General features: G+C 41.5%; 3 protein-coding genes across 5 annotated transcripts; 2 read left to right on the forward strand and 1 right to left on the reverse strand.

Moving 5' to 3' along the window:
* Positions 1-12,280, forward strand: adgrg1 (adhesion G protein-coupled receptor G1). Its single transcript, XM_028401880.1, has 15 exons — positions 1-399; positions 6,014-6,086; positions 6,468-6,733; positions 7,036-7,222; positions 7,335-7,380; positions 7,601-7,697; positions 8,137-8,259; positions 8,387-8,503; positions 8,936-8,978; positions 9,092-9,198; positions 9,331-9,446; positions 9,529-9,791; positions 9,875-9,974; positions 10,062-10,336; positions 10,945-12,280. Exons 2-15 carry the CDS (start codon positions 6,023-6,025, stop codon positions 11,070-11,072), a joined length of 1,932 nt encoding a protein of 643 aa, XP_028257681.1. The 5' UTR covers positions 1-399; positions 6,014-6,022; the 3' UTR covers positions 11,073-12,280.
* A 2,788-nt stretch (positions 12,281-15,068) lies between these two features.
* Positions 15,069-20,233, forward strand: slc7a6 (solute carrier family 7 member 6). Of its 2 annotated transcripts, none has more exons than XM_028401189.1 (10): positions 15,069-15,312; positions 16,978-17,544; positions 17,618-17,743; positions 17,864-18,008; positions 18,087-18,210; positions 18,312-18,415; positions 18,496-18,592; positions 18,797-18,946; positions 19,154-19,337; positions 19,431-20,233. In XM_028401189.1, exons 2-10 carry the CDS (start codon positions 17,055-17,057, stop codon positions 19,496-19,498), a joined length of 1,488 nt encoding a protein of 495 aa, XP_028256990.1. In that variant the 5' UTR covers positions 15,069-15,312; positions 16,978-17,054; the 3' UTR covers positions 19,499-20,233. The 2 variants fall into 2 exon arrangements, with proteins under 2 accessions (XP_028256990.1, XP_028256991.1); XM_028401190.1 differs by having other exon boundaries at positions 15,069-15,179.
* A 476-nt stretch (positions 20,234-20,709) lies between these two features.
* Positions 20,710-24,339, reverse strand: slc7a6os (solute carrier family 7 member 6 opposite strand). Of its 2 annotated transcripts, XM_028401191.1 has the most exons (5): positions 23,905-24,198; positions 23,026-23,355; positions 22,568-22,774; positions 21,972-22,104; positions 20,710-21,584 (listed from the first exon to the last, which is right to left on the reverse strand). In XM_028401191.1, the coding sequence occupies exons 1-5, from the start codon at positions 24,091-24,093 to the stop codon at positions 21,451-21,453; spliced, it is 993 nt and encodes a 330-aa protein (XP_028256992.1). In that variant the 5' UTR covers positions 24,094-24,198; the 3' UTR covers positions 20,710-21,450. The 2 variants fall into 2 exon arrangements, with proteins under 2 accessions (XP_028256992.1, XP_028256993.1); XM_028401192.1 differs by lacking the exon at positions 20,710-21,584 and having other exon boundaries at positions 21,970-22,104; positions 22,520-22,774; positions 23,905-24,339.
* Positions 24,340-24,415: the final 76 nt, after the last annotated feature.

The following is a 24,415-nucleotide window of genomic DNA, read 5'->3' on the forward strand; positions in this document are numbered from 1 at the left end:
CAAGTGTTGCTGACACTGTCCGTGAACAGGGGCTTGTGCGAAACGGCGTGAGATTCAGTCCAGGCTGAACTTCGGATTTTCTATTTCCCCTTTTTTAACTTTTATATGTAGATTCGTCTTTTTTATCGCGTGTGCCGAGGACACAATAAATGACGTATAAATAAACAGCGAAAAACACCACTCCAGCTTTTAGTCAGCCCTCTGGTGAACCTGAGTGAGTTTTTACATGACTGATCGTATCAAGTCATCGTCGCGGTTTTTTTTCCATAAACATCTCTTACTTGGACCCGTGTGTGAGAACAGTGGGTGGAAGTTTTGACTGGAGGATCAGAGCATCAGAGAGCGTTGCTGTCTGTAGGAGACCAGAAACGCACAGTGCGCACAGGAGAAGCACACAAGGTGAGCAAAAAGACATATACACCAACAAATACACATTTTTTGTATGTATGTTATTTGTAACTTTTGACTATTAAAATATTTGATATTATTGCATTAAATCAAACTATGATTACTATGATTTTTAGGGGCTCTGTTTTTAGTAGGCAATCCTGAAAGAGAGGTGATTGGCTATGAATTAAATCAACATGTCACTTACATGTGTAATTTAAGTTTTATTTATCTATAAATGAATCATGAAATTGTTTGCCCAGCTACATTGTTCACGTTGAAGTGCTTCTTGGGGTCATGTAGAGTCATCCATAATTCATTGATTACAGTAACAGGGCTGTTCCAAGCCTCCCGCATCATCCTCTTCATCACCGCACAATAAAAGGTGTTGTTTGGGTTGGTGTTGAAAGGCAGCCATCAAAGACTGGAAGGTGGTATTTTTTTTTTTTTTGTTGGCACTACCTTGCGCTTGTTACATGTGTACTGTGTGGTTTCCTGGCTGTGCTATGGTGCACAATCAGAAGACTTCACTCGCTTCAAAATAAAAGGTGTGAAAAAGGAAGGAAAATGTCCTTATTAAAGATGAGTGAAGTAGCACATGAGGTACTTGAAACTGAAAACAGAACGCACAAAGGGACTTTTTTTTGAATTATTGAAATGCAAATATTGCATTGGACAGTGTATGAGTCACTGCAGACAAGCCTTTGTGCTGACTTCATTTTTCATAATGAGGAAAAGAAAGCCCGTGATGGCTAACCAATCCTTGTGACCCACACCTAAGGCCACACAGGGATGATTTATGCCTAATATGCGTGCCTTTGTTCGTGCATGTGCGAGTGTGCGAGTGTGTGTGTCCATTCATTGATTTGTTCATGCCCCCTCTGAAGGAAATATGTGCAGCATTCCACCTGCTCCTTTAATTTCCTCCACGAAGAGGTCAGGGTAGAGATAGAAGGAGCACATAAAAACATGCACGGACCTACACACTGCATCACTATGGTGCTATCACAAAGTATGCGAGGCCTTAGGGAGCATTCCACATCAGCCATATTACATCTAGGCTTTCACTTCAACTTGAGACAGAGGCGTGCAGGGGTCGGTAACACCCTTTACATAACAAGACACGACAATCGGTTCCACTATAAGATAATGCTAATCTGCTGTTTTTCATGCACAAGTCCACAGCTTTATATGATGTGACTCAGAAACACCAACTCAGAATCTTATCTTGCTTGGCAGCAGCAGACACAATATCTTCTCACAGCTGTGTGTAGGTTGTTTCCCCTTCGCTTTCATACTCCACTTTTAGAGAGCTGTTTTCTGTACGTCTCTGCAGTTGTGTGTCTTTTTAACCATCGGCTTAAACAGCCCACAATGCAGCTAGTGATCTTTGACCCTCATTCATGCTCGCTGTCACTTCAGCTCCAAAGCCCGACAACAAAGAGCAGCTTTTTTTTTGTTCCTTTACTCTTTACTCTGCTGTGCACATTCTTTGCTGCTTCACCGTGCTGCTTGTGGCAGAGTGGGGTAAAGGGAAGCAGGGGAGGAATCCAAAGAAAGTCTACCGACAAAACTTCTCTCCATCATGGAGGGTTCCTATCCTCTTTAGGGTATTATGGTCAGCCAGAATAGCGTGTGCAAGATATTCAGAATGACGACTTCCCTAGGAGATCCTTCCTTCTTATGGATTCGCCTAGTCATGCAAAACTTTTCCTTTTCTGTTGAATTTGTATAATTGTACAACTTCTACCATTAATAAAACAGATGTGAGAATACATCATTTGAGTCACAACCCCGTATGACAAACAGAAAGAGAAATTTTACTGGAAGTCATGGTGCAGCAAATGGGTGCACACAAGCACACAAGAGCAGTCTGTCATCTCATATTGACATGACGTATACAGCAACTTTGTTTCAGGTTGAGTGTGGTGTTTGTCCTTCAAGCTGAGAAATTCCAACAACGAGCAACTTTTCACACAGCAGCCAGTCTGCCTTTCTCTCACGCACACACAAACACACAAATGAGAGCTGGGAAGTGAAAGAAAAAGGGGAAATTCTTCTGCTGAATTGATGCCTGCCTGCTATGCAGCTACAATAGGAAGGGTGTGGGAGTCGTAAGTGTTAGTTTACATGCCCTTGCAATTTAGCAAGTGAAAATGCTATTCATGCAAGGTAGAATTTATTAGTTTGTACTGAGAAGGTGAGTTTAGTTTTAAGATCCATACATCCACGAAAATCCTATGAAGTGTTGACTGATAGTTACAGACTTGTGTGTAAGGCAGCCATTTGTACATGGATGCATATCACACATACAGAGTATTGTGTTGATTGGGAGGGGGGGGCATTTTTGTGTCTTCCCCAACCCCCTCTTCCAGAACTGAGCCTTTCACTGTGTCATGTCATTGTAGCCGTGTGTGAGAGAGTGAGAGAGAGAGGGAGAGTGTGTGTGTGTGTGTGTGGGGATGACATTGGTTCACTGTGTCTTCATTGCCACATTGTGTATACTCAGACCATAATGACCGAAATTCTGGTTGAGGCTGAGTCATACATTATGCTGCAGGTTGATTCACCACTACTACGATGCACAGTGACTCTGGCACTACAGGCTCTCGTTGATAAGTTGTGTCTCGTCATCCCATCTCCGAAGAAAGCATAAATTTAGCCACTGCTATCACTAAACCGTAATCTGCAAATACACTCCATATTATCCCTCTGGCCTCTCTCATTTTAAGTTTTGATACAGACTTTTGAGAGGTTTGTTTTTCCAAAAAAAAAAAATCTGTATGGCTCTTAAAAGCCACAGTGGCTGTACTGACTATACAAGTTCATTAGAGTATAGAAAAACAATAGCCATGGCAATAGAAATCAATAGTGTCTCTTACCGTGATCATGCAAATACGAGCATGGTCTAGTTAGCATGGGCCCATCGCCTAGCAGCAAAAAAACTCCATTCATTGTTGTCTAGAAAGTACCTAGAGTACCTAGAGAGAAAACCAATGCAGGCACAGGGGGAATGTGTAATCACGGGCAGATTTGAACTGCTAGGAGGCAACATTAGACATGAAGTTTAGTCAGAGTCAGACCACAGAGTTGCTCGACTGCATACTCTTTATCCGGCTAAAAACTACGCCATAAACCCGACCCTCTCTTCTCTCCATGCACAAGTGATTTGAATTTGGCGATGGTTGGAGAAGCCGTAGGTGCAAAACTGGCAGCCAAGTCTCCAGTCAATGAATGATGCTTTTAACGTAAAGAGCCTTGTATGCCTTGAAGAGCACTATGTGATGTATATTATTATTATTATTAACTGTATTTGTGTCTTTATCATAAACCACTTGAAGACACACCATGGCACCCTTTTCTTCTGACATACATGATGTCACTCTCAAATAATGTGAAAAAAAGGAAATGCCCAAACCACAAAGGTATGAGTTTGTGCTTCACACATCTTAAGGTGTGATAGTTTGCCATCCTGTGTGTAGCACATTCATGTGTGTAATACCCACTGTCTTCAGAATACCCATTTTCCTATTTCTCACAGTCTTGTTGGTGTTTTTGCCGACTCTCATAGACAGGACTTATTCAAAGTGAAACAGAAAATATGAGGTAAGATAGATTCCCGCATGCAAGTCATTACATGTTGTACTTCTCACAGCACCGGAAAGCAGAGGCCTAAATAAAGACTGGCTCTTATCATTCCTTGTGGGCCTCTTTGTTTTTTGTTTCCATCTTTTGCATAGTACAGATTAGAATGTCTATCGTGCAGAAAGGGGAAGAACAATCGAAGGACGGTTGGCTTATCATTTTGTTGTCCAGGTGTCAAGAATGCCGTGTGAACAGATGATAAATAGGAAGATTTGAGCTTGTTTTAACAGCCACAGGATCTGGGCACCTTGCAGTCATTGAGTGGACCATGAACTCCTCTGTGTGTCAGGGTATTCTAGACACAAGTAAACTGTGGGCCACAGGGTCATGCAACAGTCTAATAATTCAAAACACAGCAGGAATTCTACATAAAGAAGGCTGAAAAATAAAACGATCAAGGTTTTGGAATGGTCTTAGTCATAGTCCAAACCTCAACCCAACTGAAATGCTTTGGTGGGACCTTAGGAGTGCTGTGTATAAGCAAATCTGTAAAAATGTAGCCAGGGTCAAATTGTGAATGTGGCCTATAAAAAGGCAGAAATGTGCCGACTGTGAGAATCTAACTGAACCTGGACTTTTTTAGTCTTTACGGACATTCATTTCTATTTCTGAGTCTAAAGCCTGGTTGAACTGGTTGGACCAGCCTAAGTCTATTTGACCTAATAAAATATAAATAAAATAATAAAAAATAAAAAATAATAAAATATGATGTAGTTAGGGTTAGGACCTTAGAAGATCAGTACAGTTCTGTTGGTACAATGTGATGCTTTGAACATAGATACAGTCTTTTGCTGTATAGATATTAATATTAGTACTATTTAGAAATATAAACCTTTAAAATGTAATCAAAGCAAAAGTGTTACAGAGTTACATAACACAACATTTAGCTTCTGCTCAATGTTGTTGTAACACTGCGTGTGTGTTTATCCATGTCTACGTGGCTGTGAGGTTGTCTTCGGTCCTTCTCAAGTATCAGGTGTGTGTTTCTCAACACACTCTTATAAATAGCCGGCTGACCCCGCAGGCCATGCAGTTGTAGTGATATTTTTCCTTCTCTCTGCTGTTTTTTTTGTCTTGACTCCTTTTTCGCTGCTTTGTCTGTGGCTTAACCAGTTCCTGTCTTGTCTTGTGATGTTGAGGTGAACAGCAACTGTTCTGTTTCCTCTGCAAGATCAGCGTCTGCATCTCTTTTCCACAAGATCTCTGACGATTGTCCGTCGTGCCGCACAGTAACAGCACGCAGTCACACGACGAGTGTTTGCTGTTGCTACCTATCACAAAAGTCTAAGCGCACCGGCCCTTTGATAAAAGCTGGCACATGGTTCTAAAGTGTGGGCAACAGGAAACCCTTGTACAGGATGAGCTGGCATCTTTGGATGAAACTGAAAATAACAAAAAAAAAGCCTGTTTGTACGTGTCTGTGGTTAATGCATCGATACAACGTCTGACTGGTTGTTGCAACATGATGTGTTTTTTAAGGGAACTTTTGTCGGTATCAGCTATCTTACGTTTGTCCATAGAAAAAAAAGAGAGGTCACGTTGCTGTAGGGTGATGGAAAGAGTGAACTGCTGCATGTTCACAGTTACAGGGGAAGGCTGTTTCCATTGATAATGGACATAGAAGGGTTCCTGTGTGTATTTTGGGTCTGCACTCATTTGTATTCCTTGAAATGAGTGTGCAGATAACCAAGCAGGCCTGTAAGTAAGAATAGTATCATTAAAATAACATTTTCTTTATTATGCTGAACATGTGCTTCCTCTGGAGACCATTTGGTTTTATTTAGGAAGTGTGTCTGCACATTGAGCATATCAAAGTGCACTTTTAGGCTTTATAAACTACTTACAAATGCACACTGTGCTTACTCATTTAAATCTTATTTATTCAGCAGGTGCTTTCTGCTTCGCTGAATGGCCTGTCTTATTGCATGTGCAGGCAAAAGGATACATTTCTTCCTAAACTCTTGTGTTTTCCCTGTTGCAGTTATAACAGATGGAGCTCCGTCTAACAGATAATCTGAAGATTGTTTTCTTCTTGATCATCCTCTTCTCTACTGGTAAGCTAACCACACTTGAACCACACGTTTCGTCTCGTTTCGCAGCTGTGCTGCTTCAAGATGGGGCTGTACTCCTGTGTGTTGGTACATACACACAGAGACATTTAAAAGCATCATACACCACATGCTTATGAGATGAAGCAGAAGTAGAAAACAGTAACTTCTCTTTGTGGGTGTTAGAGGTAGATAAAGCTTTTTTTTTTTGCTGACAGAAGATGGAAGATTACATTTTCCACTAGTGTACTTTCACTGGTGGAAATAGCCATCTCTGAGTTAGTTGTACTTTAAATTTTAGCATCAATATAACAGCACACCCATATTATCTGCTTATATATGTAAATATATATATTTTTTTTGTATTACTTTTCTGTGTTTTAACAGGTTCAAGCGAACATGACGTGGACTGGAACTTCTGCGGCAGGTGGCGTCACGGCAGCGGCTCCCTGCAGCTGAGCATCAACCTCTCCACAGGCTGCAAGAACCTTTCGCTTTCAGCCAATGAGAGCACTCTGTCCGTCAGCGGGAGGATCACAGCCCAGTGTATGAGGTCCGATGTGATTACCCTTGATAAATATGTACCGGATCCAAAGAACGACACTTATTTCTGTGTGTACTGGGAGCCGCTGCTGGATCAGTTGAAGCTGGAGGTAAATCGAATGCGGTCTATAAAAATAAATTCACCTGTCTTATGAAGCAAATATAGTATTTGTCACTCATACAAAGTCAACACAAGCGTCCAGTGCATTTGTCTGCTTTTATCTGGTATGAAAGGATGACAAGTGCATGACAAAGTAACACCTATTTTGTCATTGCATATTTTGTAAGTGAAGTGTGACATATTATACATATTTGCAAAAGTACAGACAAACTGAAAAGCACATGTTCCATTTTTTTGTTACACTGAAGGGTTAAATGGGGATTGTTTCCTCACCCTTATGTCAATATACAGGTTGGAGAAACAAACTTAACTCTGTGCTGGCCTGCAAACACGCGTGAATCCTGCTGCACTGACCTGTCGTATGGCGCCAACACACTTAAATCGGACTACGGCATCTTTGATGGGGCGGTCAAAACCGATCCCCTACATACTCCATTACAGACAGCCTACAACTTCAACACAAGACACACCCAGTGTGGTAAGATGTGAATGCAATATATACATAGAGATAAAAGCTTTACACTTTTTATTAAAGTGTCAGATATTACTGCTAAACTTCTGCTTTTCTTCTCTTTTTTGTATTTTTGCAGCTGAATTATGTGCTCTAGCCGTGCAGGGATCCAACATCAAAAACATGTAATTTCCTCACTCTTTTTCCTCAAAAGGCACTCACTGTATCCCATTTCTGATAACATCCTTCCTCATACACTCCTTGTCTTGATTGCTAAGGCATCTGTTTATCAACACAGTACAGTACACCGTGACTCACAAACAGGAAGCCATTCTTTAAACCATGTTAGGGTGTGAGTCTGAAAGTTTCAAATCATGGTGTTATAAATGTAATGTCTGTGTCCAGGCCTAAGAAATCTGAGACGAACGCGGAGCACCCCTGTGCTTATAAATCCGAAGTGGAGCTGAAGGACGATGCCACCAGATACAACGTCGTATCACCTGTAAGACACACACTCACGCTTTTTAAATTATGTGTAATGTGGAATGTGACATTATGATTCCGGTTTCATCACTGTCTCTCTATCACAACAACCTGCAGAGTGCTCATTCAGGCCGAGAGGTCTGAGGCAGTTTAGTTCAGTAAAGTAAGTGAGAGGTTAGCCACATGAAAGACAATGATAGCAGCATTCTACTGACAAGTAAGAGGATGCGTTTCTAAAGCTGACATTTCCCATCTAAACTACCTTAAAATAGTGCCATTTGTGTATGTCTAAGTACCCAGCAATCAGCAGCAGATCTACTCATTACAGCTGTGTGGGAGTTGTGATGCATACTCACATGCAGGGCGTGACATTTAGTGAACACCTATTATTATATTTATACGAACCCAAAAAAAAAAACGTGTTTACCTATTGGTATTGCGGTGTGTCTGTTTTTCAGATATCCCGCGGTGTATCTTCAGAGGCCGCTACCATGGTTCATATCCCGCCCGCTGTGAAAAAACATCCCAATAAGTCCAGCAAAGTGTCCGTCACCTTCTACCAAAACAACTCCCTGTTCCAGGTAAGGCCTTTGTTTGCCTACTGAGGTGTGACGTTTAGGTGCATGTGTATATTTCTACACACAGGAAGGATCTTTTGTTCCCGACTGTGCAAAGATGAACATAAAGATGTGTGTGTGTTTGTTCCAGGATGGTTACAAGGAGGTCAAGGTTATAGACGAAGTGGTGGAAATCACAGTGGAGAATGAAGTCATTGTGAATCTCTCTGAGCCAATTAGGATCAATTTTCACCATGATATCGTACTGGTGAGTTTGTGCACCTTGTCAGTCTTCTGTGTGTACCGGCATGACAGTGTCTTAAAGTAGTTTACCTGTTTACTGTTGAAGTTTTTACTGTAGTGTGTTCAAATGTGATGCATGTGGTGAGGCTGCTGTTGCAAAAGAGAGCGTGAATTTAATTTCCGTGACGTCTGATTTGTCTACACCATCAAAAATAGGGAACACACAGAAACCACGTCTTACCTCATGTGTTTTGTATGTACCTTAGACTCTCTGCCGCACCATAAAACCACTTGTTTTGCGTCTTTTTTTTTTTTAGTACAACCTTCGGTAATGTGAACCAGGTTTTGCATCGGGTTTGCAAGCAATGCATGTCTTCACTTACAGAGGCAGCACTTTCAGTCAGGACTAAATTAAAATACATAAATGCACTCATCTAAAATCACTCCTCTATTTCAGAAAGGGCATTCAAGGAGGTGTGTTTCATGGGACACCAGGAAAGGTAGGAAACAAGATTATATATATATATATATGTATATATAGTTATATTCAGCGTACTGGCTGTCCTGACTTGTTTATTGATGATGATGATGAAGTGACTGTGTCTTTGTGCAGATCCTTTTCTGGTGAACTGGTCTGTGGTTGGTTGTGAGACCAAACAGATTGGATCAAAGCACACCGAGTGCCTGTGTAACCATCTGACATACTTCGCTGTGCTGGTGGTGAGTATTTTTTTTTTACATAAATAACAGTCAAATATCCGCGTAAAGGAAGTACATAGATATTAAACGTCTCGTATTATTATACGTGAAGGCCTCTTTGCTCTTCTCACCGTGTCTGTGTCTCCCCTGCAGGAACTGGAGCCTCGACCAGTGCGCCACCTGCTGGCACTCACAGCTATTACATCTCTTGGTTGTGCTGTATCTTTCATCAGCTGTATCGCTCTCATTATTTACCTCTGCAGGAAAAAGTATTACTACTTTTTTGAGGACTTATGTTGCTTATTTATAATTAAGCAAAGCCACTCATTTTCCACTCTGTTCTTCTACCAGGAAGCGACCCAAGGAGCAGTCCATGCCCATCCACTTGGGCTTAGCTGTATCTCTAGCCTTCCTCTGTCTACTCTTTTTCCTCACTGGTGTCTTGGCCAACGTTGGAGAAGACAGTGTGTGCACCTGGGTCGGGCCGTTGCTCCACTACGCCCTGCTCAGCTCCTTCATGTGGATGGGCGTAGAAGTGTTCCACACCTTCTGGTTGGTCCAAGTGGTTTTCAGACCCTCCCCAAAGACTTACATGTGGAACCTGGTCGGCTTCGGTGAGTGTGTGAGGGGGCATTTCTATAAATTGTAGCACCGTTAAATGGATAGAAACTCATGACTCGTGGCTGTTTCTTTCCAGTTGTCCCTGCTGTTCCTGTGGTCATCCTGGTTTCAATCGGTGATATTTATGGAGTCAGAGAGGTGAAGCCATTCGATGACCCCTCCAATCCTTATCGGATGTAAGTCTTTCCTCTTTTGATTTGGGCAAATTCTCCAGAAGATTCATAGAGAAATCAGTATATAATAATTGGCATGCTTTCTTCTAGGTGCTGGATGGCAACAAACCACAAGGCTTTACTGGCTCACTGTTTCACCACCATGACCGTCCTGGCCATCCTGGTGTCGTCAGGCTTTGTGATGCTCTTCTTGGTCTACAGGAAGATCCGCCACAGGGATGAGTGGAAGCAGAACCGCGTGGCTTTCTTCAGCATCTGGGGCCTCAGCTGCCTCTTTGGGACGACATGGGGCCTGGCATTCCTCAACTCCGAACCAATAGCTGATATAATTCTCTTCCTCTTCTGCATCCTCAACTCATTTCAAGGTGTGTGTTTGTGTGTGTGTGCACATATATGCAGTTTTTAGGGTAATACATAAATAAATATGACAACTTTAGAGGCATTTAGAATAAGAGTACCCTTTTTCAGCAAAAGAGAAAAAGCTTCATCAATCATAAGAAACTATGATCATCATGTTGCTTCTTAGACTGTTGTCCCTGAAAGAAAAATGTCTTGTTGCATGAGGTTTAACTATTTATAGTCAGCCTTTGGACAGGGCTCTTGTCATTGTTGGCTGTGTATCCACGGCCCAGTGGGCCATTGTATCAGTGTGGGAATGAGACAATGGCCGTGGGTTAATCAAGGCCTTCTGCTACTGGTGCCTGTCAGAAGTAAAGCTGTTTCCTCCCACAAGAGGACATGCTTGTTTTGCGATTCATTGTATTTATTAACCCCATCTTCGCTGCACACTGGTAGTGCTATGAATTTTGTATCCCAAACAGCTGATGTTGCTAACAGTCTGGTATTTCATCTGTGGCATTCATGGCCACACTATAAGCAAATCAGCATCTCATGGATATAATAATAAGATATTTAAGCTGTTGCCACACATCAAAGGTAAATGATTGACTGCTGGTTCTCATCTCTGCTCCAGGTTTCTTCCTCATGTTGCGGTTCTACATGCTTGACTGGATGCGGAAACAAGCTGATGGCTCCAATCTTGTCAGCACCAGCAGTGGATCTACCAAACAACAAATGCTACCGACTAAGGAGAAGAGTTAAATGGGGTTTAGTAGAGAACAATTGCTAAGTGACAGCTGCACGTCTCTTTTGCTGTAAAAATACAGTCCAGAGAAAAGCTTCAGTATTGACACCACAGAGTGCTCAAGTGTGGTGGAAGCAGCAATCAGGCACCGCACATATTATACATTTCATATTTTGTCTTTAGTTTTGGGTTGTTATCATCCCAGGGCAGCTGTGTAGGGAAACACAAACACAGACAGCAGCCTGTGAAATTACCAAGAGCCGACCCACAATCGGTTTGAACTCTCTACCTATCTATGTGCAGCTTTCGGAGGTGGGGACCGCTGGGTCAGCATTTCAACCTTTACATCATCTGACAGCTGTAGCACCTCAGATTAAACTTACTCATCTCATGAGTATAACAGAGAACTGTGGTCAAACGCATGTCAGGTGAATCAGTGTTATTCACTTTTAGCGTACAAGTATCTCTCTCAGTTTCTGTGTGAGGCATCAGTGAGTTGATGAGAAAGTATAACATAAATGCTGGACATGTTTTTAAGTAATTTGGTGTTGTAAGCTCAAATTAAAAAGAAGAAAGGATACTTCTTCTCTGGGCCAGTGAAGAAGGAGCAACACCATCTCAGGAACTCATAATACATGCCTGGAGCCTGTATTTGCTCAAAAATCTAGACTGGCTCTAGTTTTAGAAGGGAAAATAAAAAATAAGGAAACTTAAGATGGGCATAAAATGTAACTCCTCAGATAAGGAAAAATGAGACTGTTAAATGATTGCAGACTACTGTGTTGTGATGTCTATTATTTTGTATATAAAGATATCTATATATTATTATTAAAGAGCCTCTTAGATAAGCTTGTTTTCATTATTTTGTACTGTGTACGCTTTTTTATAGTTGATTGTTTTTAAGATAGCACTTTAGATGTTCAGTCGGTACTCATAGAAACTCTGTGATCTGTTGTTTGTGTTGTTTAAATGTGCATAGGTGAAGACATTTTTATAGAAACCCATCTGAAGGTTAAAAGAGAGATTTGTACCGTAAAATGTTAAATTCCTGTTATTTCTTTTATTTGGATAAACTTCTTTTCATCTCCAGAAGAACCCCTTTTTTTAGATACTGTGATATTTGCACTTTTTATTTTATAAAATGACGTTTCTTGTATTTTGTATATTTGATTGTTTTTGTGGCTAAATATAGAGATTTAATAAAAATCCTATGAATCAACAAGAACTAATGGTTCTTGTGTTAGTGTGTCTGTGTGTGTAGCGTTGCACTGTAAGCACATTCAGAGCTTGCAGTTTTCCTGCTCAGTCGTCCCTCCCTCTTATCTGTGCTTCCTCTCCAGAGGTTTTATATTTGTTGTTCTCCTGCTGCGGTTTTGCTGTTGACATTCTGCCACAGTATGCATCCCACCCATAGGCGTAGCTGCCATTATATCAGAGGGGGACGTGTCCCCCCCACAGTGTCATCCCACAAAGTCTTATGCGTCTGACAACATGTTGTTGCCTTTTCTGCTCCCTCCCCACACACAGTGGACATGAGGAGATTCACAAGAAAGACACGGAGAGTTTGTTTTCAGCATTAACCCATATTGTAATGAGGCCAGGTTAGCTTCTGTTAGCCTGCTAGCTTCAGCCTCGCCTGTCAGTGCACACAGCCACCTGCTCCTATTCTTATCAGCAAGAATAAAATACATGTGATGGACCGTCAGGACACAGTGGAGCATTATATGAACAGGGAAACACTGATGTAGCAGATGAGGCATCATTATGAACACATCCACAAGGTTTGTTGTGAATTAAGCAGTTTTATAAACAAATAAAATAAAGACATGCATCTTTTTGTAAGTTAGTGTTTTTAGTGTTTCAGTATTACCTGCATTAAGCAGAGTTTGGTTCATGGTCCAACAACTTTTTGAAACTATATATATTTGAAAGCTCACTTATATTGGTTGTTAATTGAAAATTAAAGCACAATCTCTCCATCTATCTACTCCATATTTGAGGTTGGTACTGAGAGTGGGTCAGAGGCAGGGCCAGCATGTAGGAGTGTTCTATTGCTGAGGTGAGTGATGACGGGAAAACTCTATCAGGTGGACATGAGGGACATTTGCCAGTGATTTGTCTTTGTAAATGAGAGAAGGCCTCAGATATGGAGGCTTTGTATGATCTGTTAGTGTAGTGCCACCAGTGTGGTTGACAGAACTGTTGTTTCACTTGGAATTCGTTTCTGTATGTCACCGTGTTTTAGAATCAATGAGTGTTTGTTGAATCTATCTCTGAAATAGTCATGAAGTGTTTACTTCTGTAGGTAAAATAGATTAACATCCTGTTAAAATCCGCAGGAAATCGCAACTACTTCATATTATTATATTATATAATATACTACCCCCACATTTTTAATGCTTCCTACGCCACTGATCCCACCTATTGTAGTTAGAAAGATCATACCAGTCATTGATGAATTAGCGATTTGTTATCATGGAAATTATTCTTTGTGTGTAAAAACAGATCAAGATGTGTTAAATGTTGGGATCCTGGCACTGTTTATTATCTTTTTTTTTTACATATTGGCACAACTTCCACTACTGTTACCGTACTGTTTGGGGTTACCAGGCCAGTTCTACAGCTCCGTTCATCAGCATAACAGTTCAGCTGTGCTAACATCATTTCACAGGAGTTTTCTAATCATCAATGAGCCTTTTTAACGTGATTAGCTAACACAATGTAGCATTTGACACGGGAGTGTTGGTCTGTTTACTTTAATGTTATCTTTATTGAAAAAAAATGTACAATCTACAGTAATGTAGGTGCTCTGCTCACTGCTGTTATGTTTTGGTGTCTGAGGAGGCATTCTTTAAGACTCTTTAAGACCCCAAAAGCGCCCCCCAAGCCTAATTTGAATCTACAACTGTTCTAGACATTTGTAACGAAACGATAGCAAACTGTGAATATAAAATGTTGATGCAATTATACTAACATCTCCAGGGAGTGGCCAAATTACAGGATTTTACTCTTTAGAAAGTTAAGTATTTTTAACCTACAGTGGGAATGGTATGATCCCCAGTTTGATTCTTCTTTTGAATCCTTCATTTTTAACTGATCTTGTTTTGGAGTATTTGTACTCCCTGGTTTATTGTGGTTGTTTCCTGTTTTATTTTAAAACTCTACTTTCCTTGTGTGTTTCTGTGTGTTTTACTTCCTTTTGTGTTTCCCTCCATTGTTTATTACCTGCCCTCCCCTAATGTGTGTCACCTGTGCCTGGTTATATTGTGTATTTAAGTATTTTGCTCCCCTTTCTTCCAGTCTGTACTGTGCAGCTTCTGTGATGTTGTCTCTTGTGTCTTCTGTTTTTTCCCCCCTGGTTTGGTTTAGTTGTACTTTTACTGTTTTGTTTGTATTAGTTTGAGTGTTGTGCTTTTTATGTTTTTGGTTAATTTTAAAGCTCACTTTCAGTTAAACTTCTTTGCTTTTTGTGTGTGTGTTTGGATCCACATCTGAACTCTCACACATTTATAACAGGGAACCCTTCACCTAACACACCCCTGTCCTTCTCCTTCTCAGACACACAAGCATTGTGAACCATTCCAAACATGTCATCCCCTGCAAAACCAGTTTGTGGCTCGGTGTGCTGACATAAATCTAATCACTTCAGTGACACAGCTATGACACATTCTGTCCAAGCACCCGTCCCCTCTGTGCCCCTCACAGGGCCTCTCTAATTGGACAGCAGTCCTTCACACTCCAGCAGCTTTAATGTGGTGATACCATAGATTTACACTAAGTGATTAAGGAGATCAAAACTAATCAAAGTCTGAATGAGCTTTAGTGATCTATGTCTTATAAAAGCAGCTGTGGCTTGTATCAGCAGGTATGTTGGTAAATGTTTGCTTTTTCCTCAGTAAGTGAGGAAATGCTCTGTTCTGAAAATACTCCTAACACATATGTACTGTGTGCGCGCGGTCACATGACGTCTCCTCGGAGCAGCAGCAGCAGCAGCCAGTTGTTTACGGTGCTGATGCTTTTGTTAGCAGGCACCGTGCTGGCTAGCTGTCAAAAGCAGCAGGACAGGAGGCGAACCGGCGCGGACAAACCCGGGAAGCATGCCCTAACGCTTTATCCCTGAGCAGGTAGAGTTTTTGTTTTTGTCAAATATCTGCTTGTTCGCGGATGATGTATTAAGTTTAGATAACGGGACAAAAGGAAACTGTGTTTGCGACGACGACGACAAGCTGACAGAAGATAGCCGACACGGCGCAGGAGGTAAGCGGCTCCACGTTCAAAATGAAAGCCAAACAACAACACGCCGATTTAAAATGTTTTTAAGTTGCGTGTTTGACGGAAGGTTTAGTCATTTTATTCAAGCGAGGTGAGGGAGGATATTTTTGTTCGTGCTTCGACTGGCAACAGATAATAAGCTAATCATTTCAGCAGTTACCTTCATGTGTCTTCAGGCATTATTGTCAGCGGTGAAGGAAAATGTGCTGTTAATGTTTTTTAATGTGATTATTATATTAGGCCTGTTATTATTTACTTTCTTGTGTAAACTGCAGGTTATTTGCGTTGTTTTTGCACATGTAGGATATCAACTGCCCCCGTTTATTCAAATGTTTTAGGTGTTTTTTATGCATATAAACGTTATTTTACACATTCTGTTTAAGGTGAATAAAAAACACACCACTAAATGTATTTTCTATGAATATATTTTCTATAAAACATGAAGGCTTGTTTTATTTTGAAAGTGTGAAGCGGAAGTTGGGCTTAGTAATCAGCGTGACTTGACCCCGGTTATTTTGAGGAAGAAAACACCGGCAGCTGTGTCCTTTTAAGATGTTGATTGTGTTTTGTAATGTGGGACAATCTTTGCTGCCAGTTGACTTATTCCCACAGAGATCAGTTTTTTATTACCACATTATGCTGGAAGTGTAAATAGTTTAATCTACAATATCCCAATATAAAAGAATCTGTGAGGAAAACATAGCACAGGGAATAAATGGGTTTTCATGATCAGGAGCTATGTGTCATGTTTACCTGGAGGGTGCTCCTCCCACACTGAGCCAGTCTTTGCACAATGTTGAAAGCAGATTTCACAGCCCTAGATAATGATCTTTCTTTGTCAGACACACCGTGGTCTACAGTACATACTCACACATACTCACACACACACACACACACACACACACACACACTAATACTAATTGAGCAGAGTACAGGGGACGGTGACATCTGGGCTAAAATTCTGGCTCAGTTGTCACTATATTATGACAGACATCTAAGATATCCATGGATGTCACATAATCTCTTGCCCAATAGTCAAGTGATAACTGAGTGAAGTTTTCTACAGGATTGTTAACTGAGTTGCATATCGCCTGACATGTTTTGCAGGCTGATGATGACATGCACATGCAGACACACCTTTAGCTCCAAGCAGTGTTCTGACATAAAGCCCTGGCCAAACAGGGTGTAGGAAGCTGCTGCTGTTTTCTCTTGCTGTGTAATGTGATTTATGTTAAAAGCATTGTAGTTGTTTGAGTCGTTGATTGGTCTGTTGTCGCCAGGTAAACAGGTGGTGCAGTGGTGTTTGTGCATGAGGAACAGATGGTAATGACTGAGCTGAAGCATGCACTTCACATGCACATCATACAAGCAACAGCCCCAGTTTAATAACCGGCTCATGATTTGGATTCACTACACACCTACGTTACATACAGCTCGACATGCTTTGCCTCGATCTGTGTACCTCTTTTCTCTCCATGTTTTACCTTGATTATCATTGTCTAAAAAATTTTTAGGATTCTTAACCACATTTTCCGTTACTGATTCCACTCCCACTGTCCTTCCTTGTTTGACAATGATTGATTATGAGTCACAGGACATTCTCCTGACTCGCTGTGGCATTGAGCTCCTCTTTCTGAATCTGTTGGACAGGTTGTCAGAGGTTGCTGCAAAGGGACAACAGCCTGTAGCATCCACAGGTGATCTTCTGTTGGTCATCCCACTGCACCATGGCCGACCGTGAAGAATCGGGAAAGATGAACGGCAGTGCTAGCCACTCTTCGAATCTTTTGGACCCTCCCAAAGAGAGCATGCAGCTTAAGAAGGAGATCTCACTACTCAACGGAGTCAGCCTGATTGTAGGAAACATGATCGGCTCAGGCATCTTTGTCTCCCCCAAGGGCGTGCTTATCTACAGCGCCTCTTACGGGCTGTCACTAGTCATATGGGCCATTGGGGGTTTGTTCTCAGTAGTGGGGGCTCTCTGCTATGCTGAGCTGGGCACTACGATCACCAAATCAGGGGCATCTTATGCATACATCTTGGAGTCATTTGGTGGCTTTATTGCATTCATCCGCCTTTGGACATCTTTGTTGATCATTGAACCCACCAGCCAGGCTGTCATTGCTATTACATTTGCAAACTACCTGGTGCAGCCGCTCTTTCCAACATGTGAACCACCCTATGCAGCATCCAGGCTCATTGCTGCAGCTTGCCTATGTAAGTACTTACCTGCTAGTTTCTATTTATACAGGAGATCAAGTATGAAGTGTTCCTCTCTGTAACCCTCCAGGCTTACTGACATTCATCAATTCTGCCTATGTAAAGTGGGGCACCCGTGTGCAGGACATTTTCACCTATGCAAAGGTGGCAGCCCTCATCGTCATCATCATCACTGGCATTGTTAAACTGTGCCAAGGTGAGTGCTAGATCCATCTCGATGAATATTATATATACAGACACAGTATTATGCTTATCGTTTCCTTCGATGCACTGCAATTACTTTCACTGACTGTTCCTTTAATTATTGTCTCCTTAGGCTACACGACCAACTTTGAATCTTCCTTTCAGGGCTCATCTACAGACCCTGGTGACATAGCGCTGGCGCTATACTCTGCACTTTTTTCTTACTCCGGTTGGGACACCCTCAACTTTGTAACTGAGGAGATCAAAAACCCTGAAAGGTAATCTTTTCCCTCCCACTTCAGTACAAACTATCTGCAGTGCTATATCAGGGTACTTCACTGTTCTTGTTGTTACAGAAATCTGCCCCTGGCCATTGCCATCTCGATGCCTATTGTCACCATCATCTACATCCTTACCAATGTGGCCTACTATGCTGTTCTGGATGTTAGTGCCATACTGGCTAGTGACGCTGTGGCAGTGGTGAGAAACATTTTGGAAAAACAAACCTGATTAGATGAAAAACAAAATCTGCATGCACGTAAGCTGTGAATGCAGTTGAACCATTTCGTTGTCCTGTTTAGACTTTTGCCGATCACACCCTCGGTGTGATGAGCTGGACCATCCCCATTGCTGTGGCTCTGTCTTGTTACGGAGGCCTCAATGCTTCCATTATTGCTGCATCCAGGTAAAACACAAACACACACTGCTCTGTTTCTTACTGTTTTATCGTCTTGGTATCCATCAACTCATGTGTGTTGTGTCCAGGTTGTTTTTTGTCGGCTCTCGCGAGGGACACCTTCCAGATGCTCTGTCCATGATCCATATACAGAGATTCACTCCAATTCCAGCTCTTATCTTTAATGTATGAAACTGCATCAATGAAAAGCATTGTATAGCTGTATTGATATGCATTCTATTATGAAACTAATTGGGAAGCCTTCTCCTGCTAATTTATATTCATTTAAACCACACCGACCACACAGATAATTTAGCACGTTTTTTACTCGAAGAGGGAAAAATATAAACTGTTTTCTTCTTTATGTCATTCTCCCTTTCTGCTGTCCAGTGTATCATGTCACTGATCTACTTGACAGTAGAGGATGTCTTCCAACTCATCAACTACTACAGCTTTAGCTACTGGTTCTTCATGGGACTGTCCATTGCAGGCCAGATCTACCTCCGCTGGAAGGAGCCTGACAGACCCAGGCCTCTTAAGGTAATGCCAGATAAACACAATCACACTTACTCAATGTGCATCTGTCCACATTTAGTAGCTTTTGGGCGATCAGCATGACTTACAATGAGCCAGATTTCACAGTCACAGGATCCACACACAGGTCTCCACACCGAGAGTGGGGCCAGGTCCAGTTCATGCATGAAATGCTGATGCTCAGCGTCTTCCTCCTGATTTCTGTCTCTGCAGCTGACTTTACTGTACCCAGTGGTGTTCTGTCTGTGTACGATTTTCCTGGTGGCAGTTCCTCTCTACAGCGACACCATTAACTCTTTGATTGGCATCGCCATCGCCCTGTCAGGCATTCCCGTCTACATCCTCGGTGTCTATCTACCAGAGTCCAAGCGGCCACCTATCATCACCAAATTACTGCGTGAGTACATCTAGCTGCCTGAGGCAACAGGCAAACTTGTCTTCCCAGAAACCTCTCTCAGTGGAGCTAACACGCTGTTGTCTCTAACTGCAGGTACTCTGACTCACTTCACCCAGTTCAGCTGCTATTGTGTACTGACAGAGATGGACAAAAGCCAATAGCATCTATTAATTACTTTAAAACTGCACCAGACAAGGGATTCTGCTGGGTGAAAAAGGATTTTACCATTCTGTCTGCTATGTCAAAGCTCTCTGACCTCACTAAGTTGTTTACATCACTGAAATGCTGCCACAGATGTTCACCTGCAGGTTTATCTAGGGAATTCGAAGAATTTTCCACCTCCAGTAGAAACAGTACCGTCGTCATGTCATAACACTGTTCAATGCAATGAATCATGCACCTTTACAGGTAATCATATATACTATATGCCTTTTATAGAGTACATGCCTGTGAGATTTTACAGGTTTATTATCAGAGCAACCTAATAATGATGCAAATACATTATATGGAGTTTAATGAATGAATATTGCAAGCATTATGAGTGTGCCTAATCACCCCTGAGAATTAGTATTAACTGTCATGTACTGAATGAATTAAAAGGAAGAGAATCCTTTTTGTGTGCTATCTGAAGATGCTGACTCCTGGTCCTGTCATTGTATGTATGTACTGTTAGTGCCACTGCTTTGTTGTTTAGTCTCTCTGTATGTTCGAAATAGAACGTTTATATGACTTGAGAATGTTTAGTATTTTACTTTTCCAACTTTGTTTGCTGTGAATGTGCAATGTGAAGTGTTCATTAGGCTAACATTGAGATCGAAGTTATGCATTGAACTGCTCCAGCTTTTCAGTTACGGGGCATTTGCACATCCAATTTAAAGTAAACTATGCTTCAAATAGTCTTTATCTCAGAATCTTTCTTCTAACTGCAATTGTGGATTTTAAGCTGCATTAAAACAGCCACTAATTAAGTACATGCTTTGACCTTGAAAGGAGAATCCTGCTTCATGAAAATGCAACAGGATGATATTTGCTGACATCCAAGAATGCTTCTGTATTCAACATAAAACACGACACCTTGCACGCTTACAGTGCATGAATGTTGTCCGTTAGAATCTCCTTGGAAGATGCTACTTTCCATCACTTTAGTTTCACACCAGCTGACACCAATTTCACAATCTGTAGTCATTAGCCCACCTGAAAAAATCCCCTTTAGCATAGTAATCATGTGTCAGAAGAAAAAAAAATGTTTTGTTACCACACTTTTTGAGTTTCTCAGTAAATGATGTGGCTTCTCAAAAGAATCCTTTTGGTTGTGATTAAAGATGTACGAAGACTTCTTTAAATCAAACTACTTTAAGCATATCACACTAGAAAAATTGACATGGAGATTTTTATTTTGAAAGCTTTCTTTTTATACACATCTACATATTTACAAAAATCTTTTAATTCAACAAGCATTCAAGAGAAACAACCTTAACTTCAACAACCTCAACTGGGAATTTCTGAAACACGCACACACACGACAGAAAGTACGCACCACGCTTTCACAAAAATCTAACACACAAGTATACGTACACACACTACCATGCACAAAATGCAAACACCCTAAATTGCAACCACACACGGCCCGAGACATCTCACTAACATAATTGCCAACATCACAAAGCATACAAGGCATATCGCGCTAATGTGCAACATTTCTAACATACATCCACTTTGAACAAACACCCACACACAAATTCACTCCACCACAGTAAAAAAAAAGTAAGAACAAAAGAATTCCCTGGATCCAACAAATAACACACCTTTTCCTCCATCTGTGTAGTATTGATTTAACGTAGGATGACATTTTGTGGACAACAAGCTTTGTTGCTTTGACATTTTAATATTTTGGCACTGATTTATTTCTGATTAAACTAATTCAAAGAGTTTAGAATTCTGTGGGTGTCAGAAGATGCTTTAATTTGACTTGAAACTGATTTTAATTGACTCAAAATAAAAAACCTAAAGACTTTCTACACTACACTGTGGAGCAGTCATTCCACTTCAACTACACAAAGGTCTCAGAGTGCAGAGTTACTTGTTTATAGAGCAGGGTGCTCCGAGAGACAGATCAATCGGAATCATATTTGTCTCCATCATCGTCGTCCTCGTCATCATCGCCACGGCAGCCCAACTCCTGTAACACCTCCCTCTGATAACGCTGCCAGCTCCTTCTGCTGTACGAGTGTTCTTCCTCCCAGTAACCTGCACGCCAATGACAGGGAGGACTTAGCAGCCTGTGGGAGCACAATTCTGACCTCCTCCTCCCTTTAAAAACACAATCTGAAAGCTGCATGGCAAAAGTTACTCACCATCCCCCAAACACAACATAAAACACAGGCGGATTATCTGACACTTACATGAAGCAGCTAAAACATTTTTATGTAAACAGCCATGCAGTAAACCTAAGTTTTACTAATTAGATTTGTAATGTTTTTATGTGTTTTAGTTGCTGTGAAGCACACATAAAATTTACTCACTTGAAACAACCAGTGTGTTTGTATCTGGCGCCAACCTGTGGTTGTATCTATACAACGCATGTATAAGGACTTGTAGCTACATAAACTTTGTTAACTTGACATGTCTACTTACCGCCATAGCGCTCCTCTCGGTCACTGTCTGCATCGCTGTCCTCATCAGGGTAGTCATTCCTCCAGTTGCCTTCCTCATTCTCGTCATCCTCATCTTCATACACCTCTTCTTCACGAACCACGAGGTCAGGAACCTGAGATAGAAGACAACCCACTGTTAGCTTTTGAGTCTTCAGAAAAACAATTAATAATAATGTGATTACTTTCTTCTTAATCCAGAGAGCATGCTATTCATTAAAACATCATGGCCTGCTTGCACCGCAGTCTATCTTTTAGTATTAAACGCAGAGGATATCATGGTTCTTTTTACAGTCTAGTGACCAACTGCTGCAATCAGCAAAAGGGCATACAGATGATGAAATGCAGCAAAGATCCACACTGCGTAATCATCGCCCAAAAACAAGAAGCACCATTATAAAAAAATTATATAAAAAAATCATATTTTCTAATTCAATATAGTTTAGACGGAAACTATCCAACAGCAACCATTGCTTTAAATGAATAAAGCAAATAGCCTCTACTACTTCAACCATGTCTTCATTCACTCACTCCGATTTCAGCACTCATTCATCTGTCCGTCCATCCATCCACACACACCAGTTCTCCCTCATCAGCGTAGGCCCTAACAGACAAGATGTCCTGGATCCATCCGGGTGTGACCGTTTCCTGGTAATAAAGGTCGTAGACGTAATCGTCCTCCTGCTGCCGGTGCTCTTCCCCCAGTCTCTCTCCTGATATGCTCAGATGTTCTCGCAGCATCTTGGTGTTGTTACACAGGATCACTTCTGGATCTGGGGGCAGCATCTTAAAACACAAAGAAAAAGAACACTTGAGATAACACTGGACTTACCAAGCAAAAAAATGCATCAGAAAAACATAGTGTCCGTTACCTTTAACAATTCAACTGAATATTATGCCAAACAAACAATTAATTATGGAAAGATTTGTTAAATTATTGTTGATCCCCTTCGAGTTGTAAAATGAGTTAAGTAACTGAAACATCTATAGACATTTTTCCCCAAACCACTGGTAACAGACAGCTCATTTCAACTCACCTTGCCAGATGGTTTGTCCTGGTCCTCTACATCCTCATGGATGAGATCCACCACCTGGATTTCACCAAGACCCCAACTTTTGTCTGTCTCTTTCCCACTTTCCTCTACTGCTTCAGGGGCATCTGTCCGGGGTGTCTGCTGCTCAGCCTGGCTTGACAGCCCGGCACGGTGGCTTGAGAGTATTCTGTAGCGTTCCTCTCTCCGGGTACTCCACTTTGTGTTCCGTAGGTCCCCAACTATCCGCTGTGAACTGGCAGCTGAGGGGCGCAACGCATGGGCCATGCGCGGCCGAGCCAAAGCCTGTCGAACCTGCGTCTGCACAGGAGCATCCTGGGGATAACATGTCAAAGTTTAATTCTCCACAAAGTTGAGTTTACACCAAATTATATAATTTTTTTTCCTCTCCAAATGATAAAGAGCGGAAACAAGTAAACTTTAATTTAACAAGCACGCCATTATCATTTAAACGCTACAACAACAAACAGATCGCATGCTCGGTGCATTTACATAAAAGCTTAACAGCTCATCAAATCATTGTGGACTAAATCATTTCCGAGGCTCGTAATCGCGTAAAAACTACGTCGAACGTCAACAAAATAAACGGCTTCAATTTGAGGCTAATGTGGCTAATGTTAGCAGCTTTGACTAGCATCAATGCTATGGTAAAAACAACAGCTAGCATTGAGGCGCATTAGTTAAAAAACAACATCCGTCTCCTATATGAGTTAAACGTGTCATATCACGTCGTTTAATCGTTAATCCTGCAAGGCTAATCTAACTAATATTTTAAGGATTAAGTCGTCGCTGCCGTGTTTACCACCAGTGCGTTGTTAGCCAGCTGTGATAACCTAGCATAGCAAATAGCAGCGGGCCTCTCACCTGTGTCGCTACAGTCGCCACGAGTTTGAAGACGGAGTTTTCCACTTCGGCTTCGCTGGGCTCCGGTACCGTTTCGCTTGAATTCTGCGACGTTTCCGGACGGATACGTTTACACGCCAACAACAAAGCATCTGCAGGGTCAGTGCCCCTTTTTCTCTTGACTCGCAGAATCGTAGTGTTTGGATCCATGTTGTGTCTCTGTGTCTGCGTCTGTCTGGTTTGTCTGGAAGCTCCAGGAGAGGGAAACGCGAGAGCTCCCACTCCGCCTTTGTTTCCGGGTAAGCAGACATGAGCCGTAGTCCTCGAAAAGCGGCAACAGTATTTTAAATCTGCTCTTACCATAACTTTTCTATGCGTGTCTATTTGAACTGCTACGGCATGGTTGCCCAGGGCGACCAATACACATTTACTTGCATAATACATACATTTAATGAAAACTTAAATGATAGACAAGATACATATTTAGTATTTTAATACTGAAAACTGTAGTAAATGATGCTTGCTTATAGAT

The sequence above is a fragment of the Parambassis ranga genome, chromosome 3 (genome assembly GCF_900634625.1).
Source record: "Parambassis ranga chromosome 3, fParRan2.1, whole genome shotgun sequence".
Classification (NCBI taxonomy): Eukaryota; Metazoa; Chordata; class Actinopteri; family Ambassidae; genus Parambassis; species Parambassis ranga.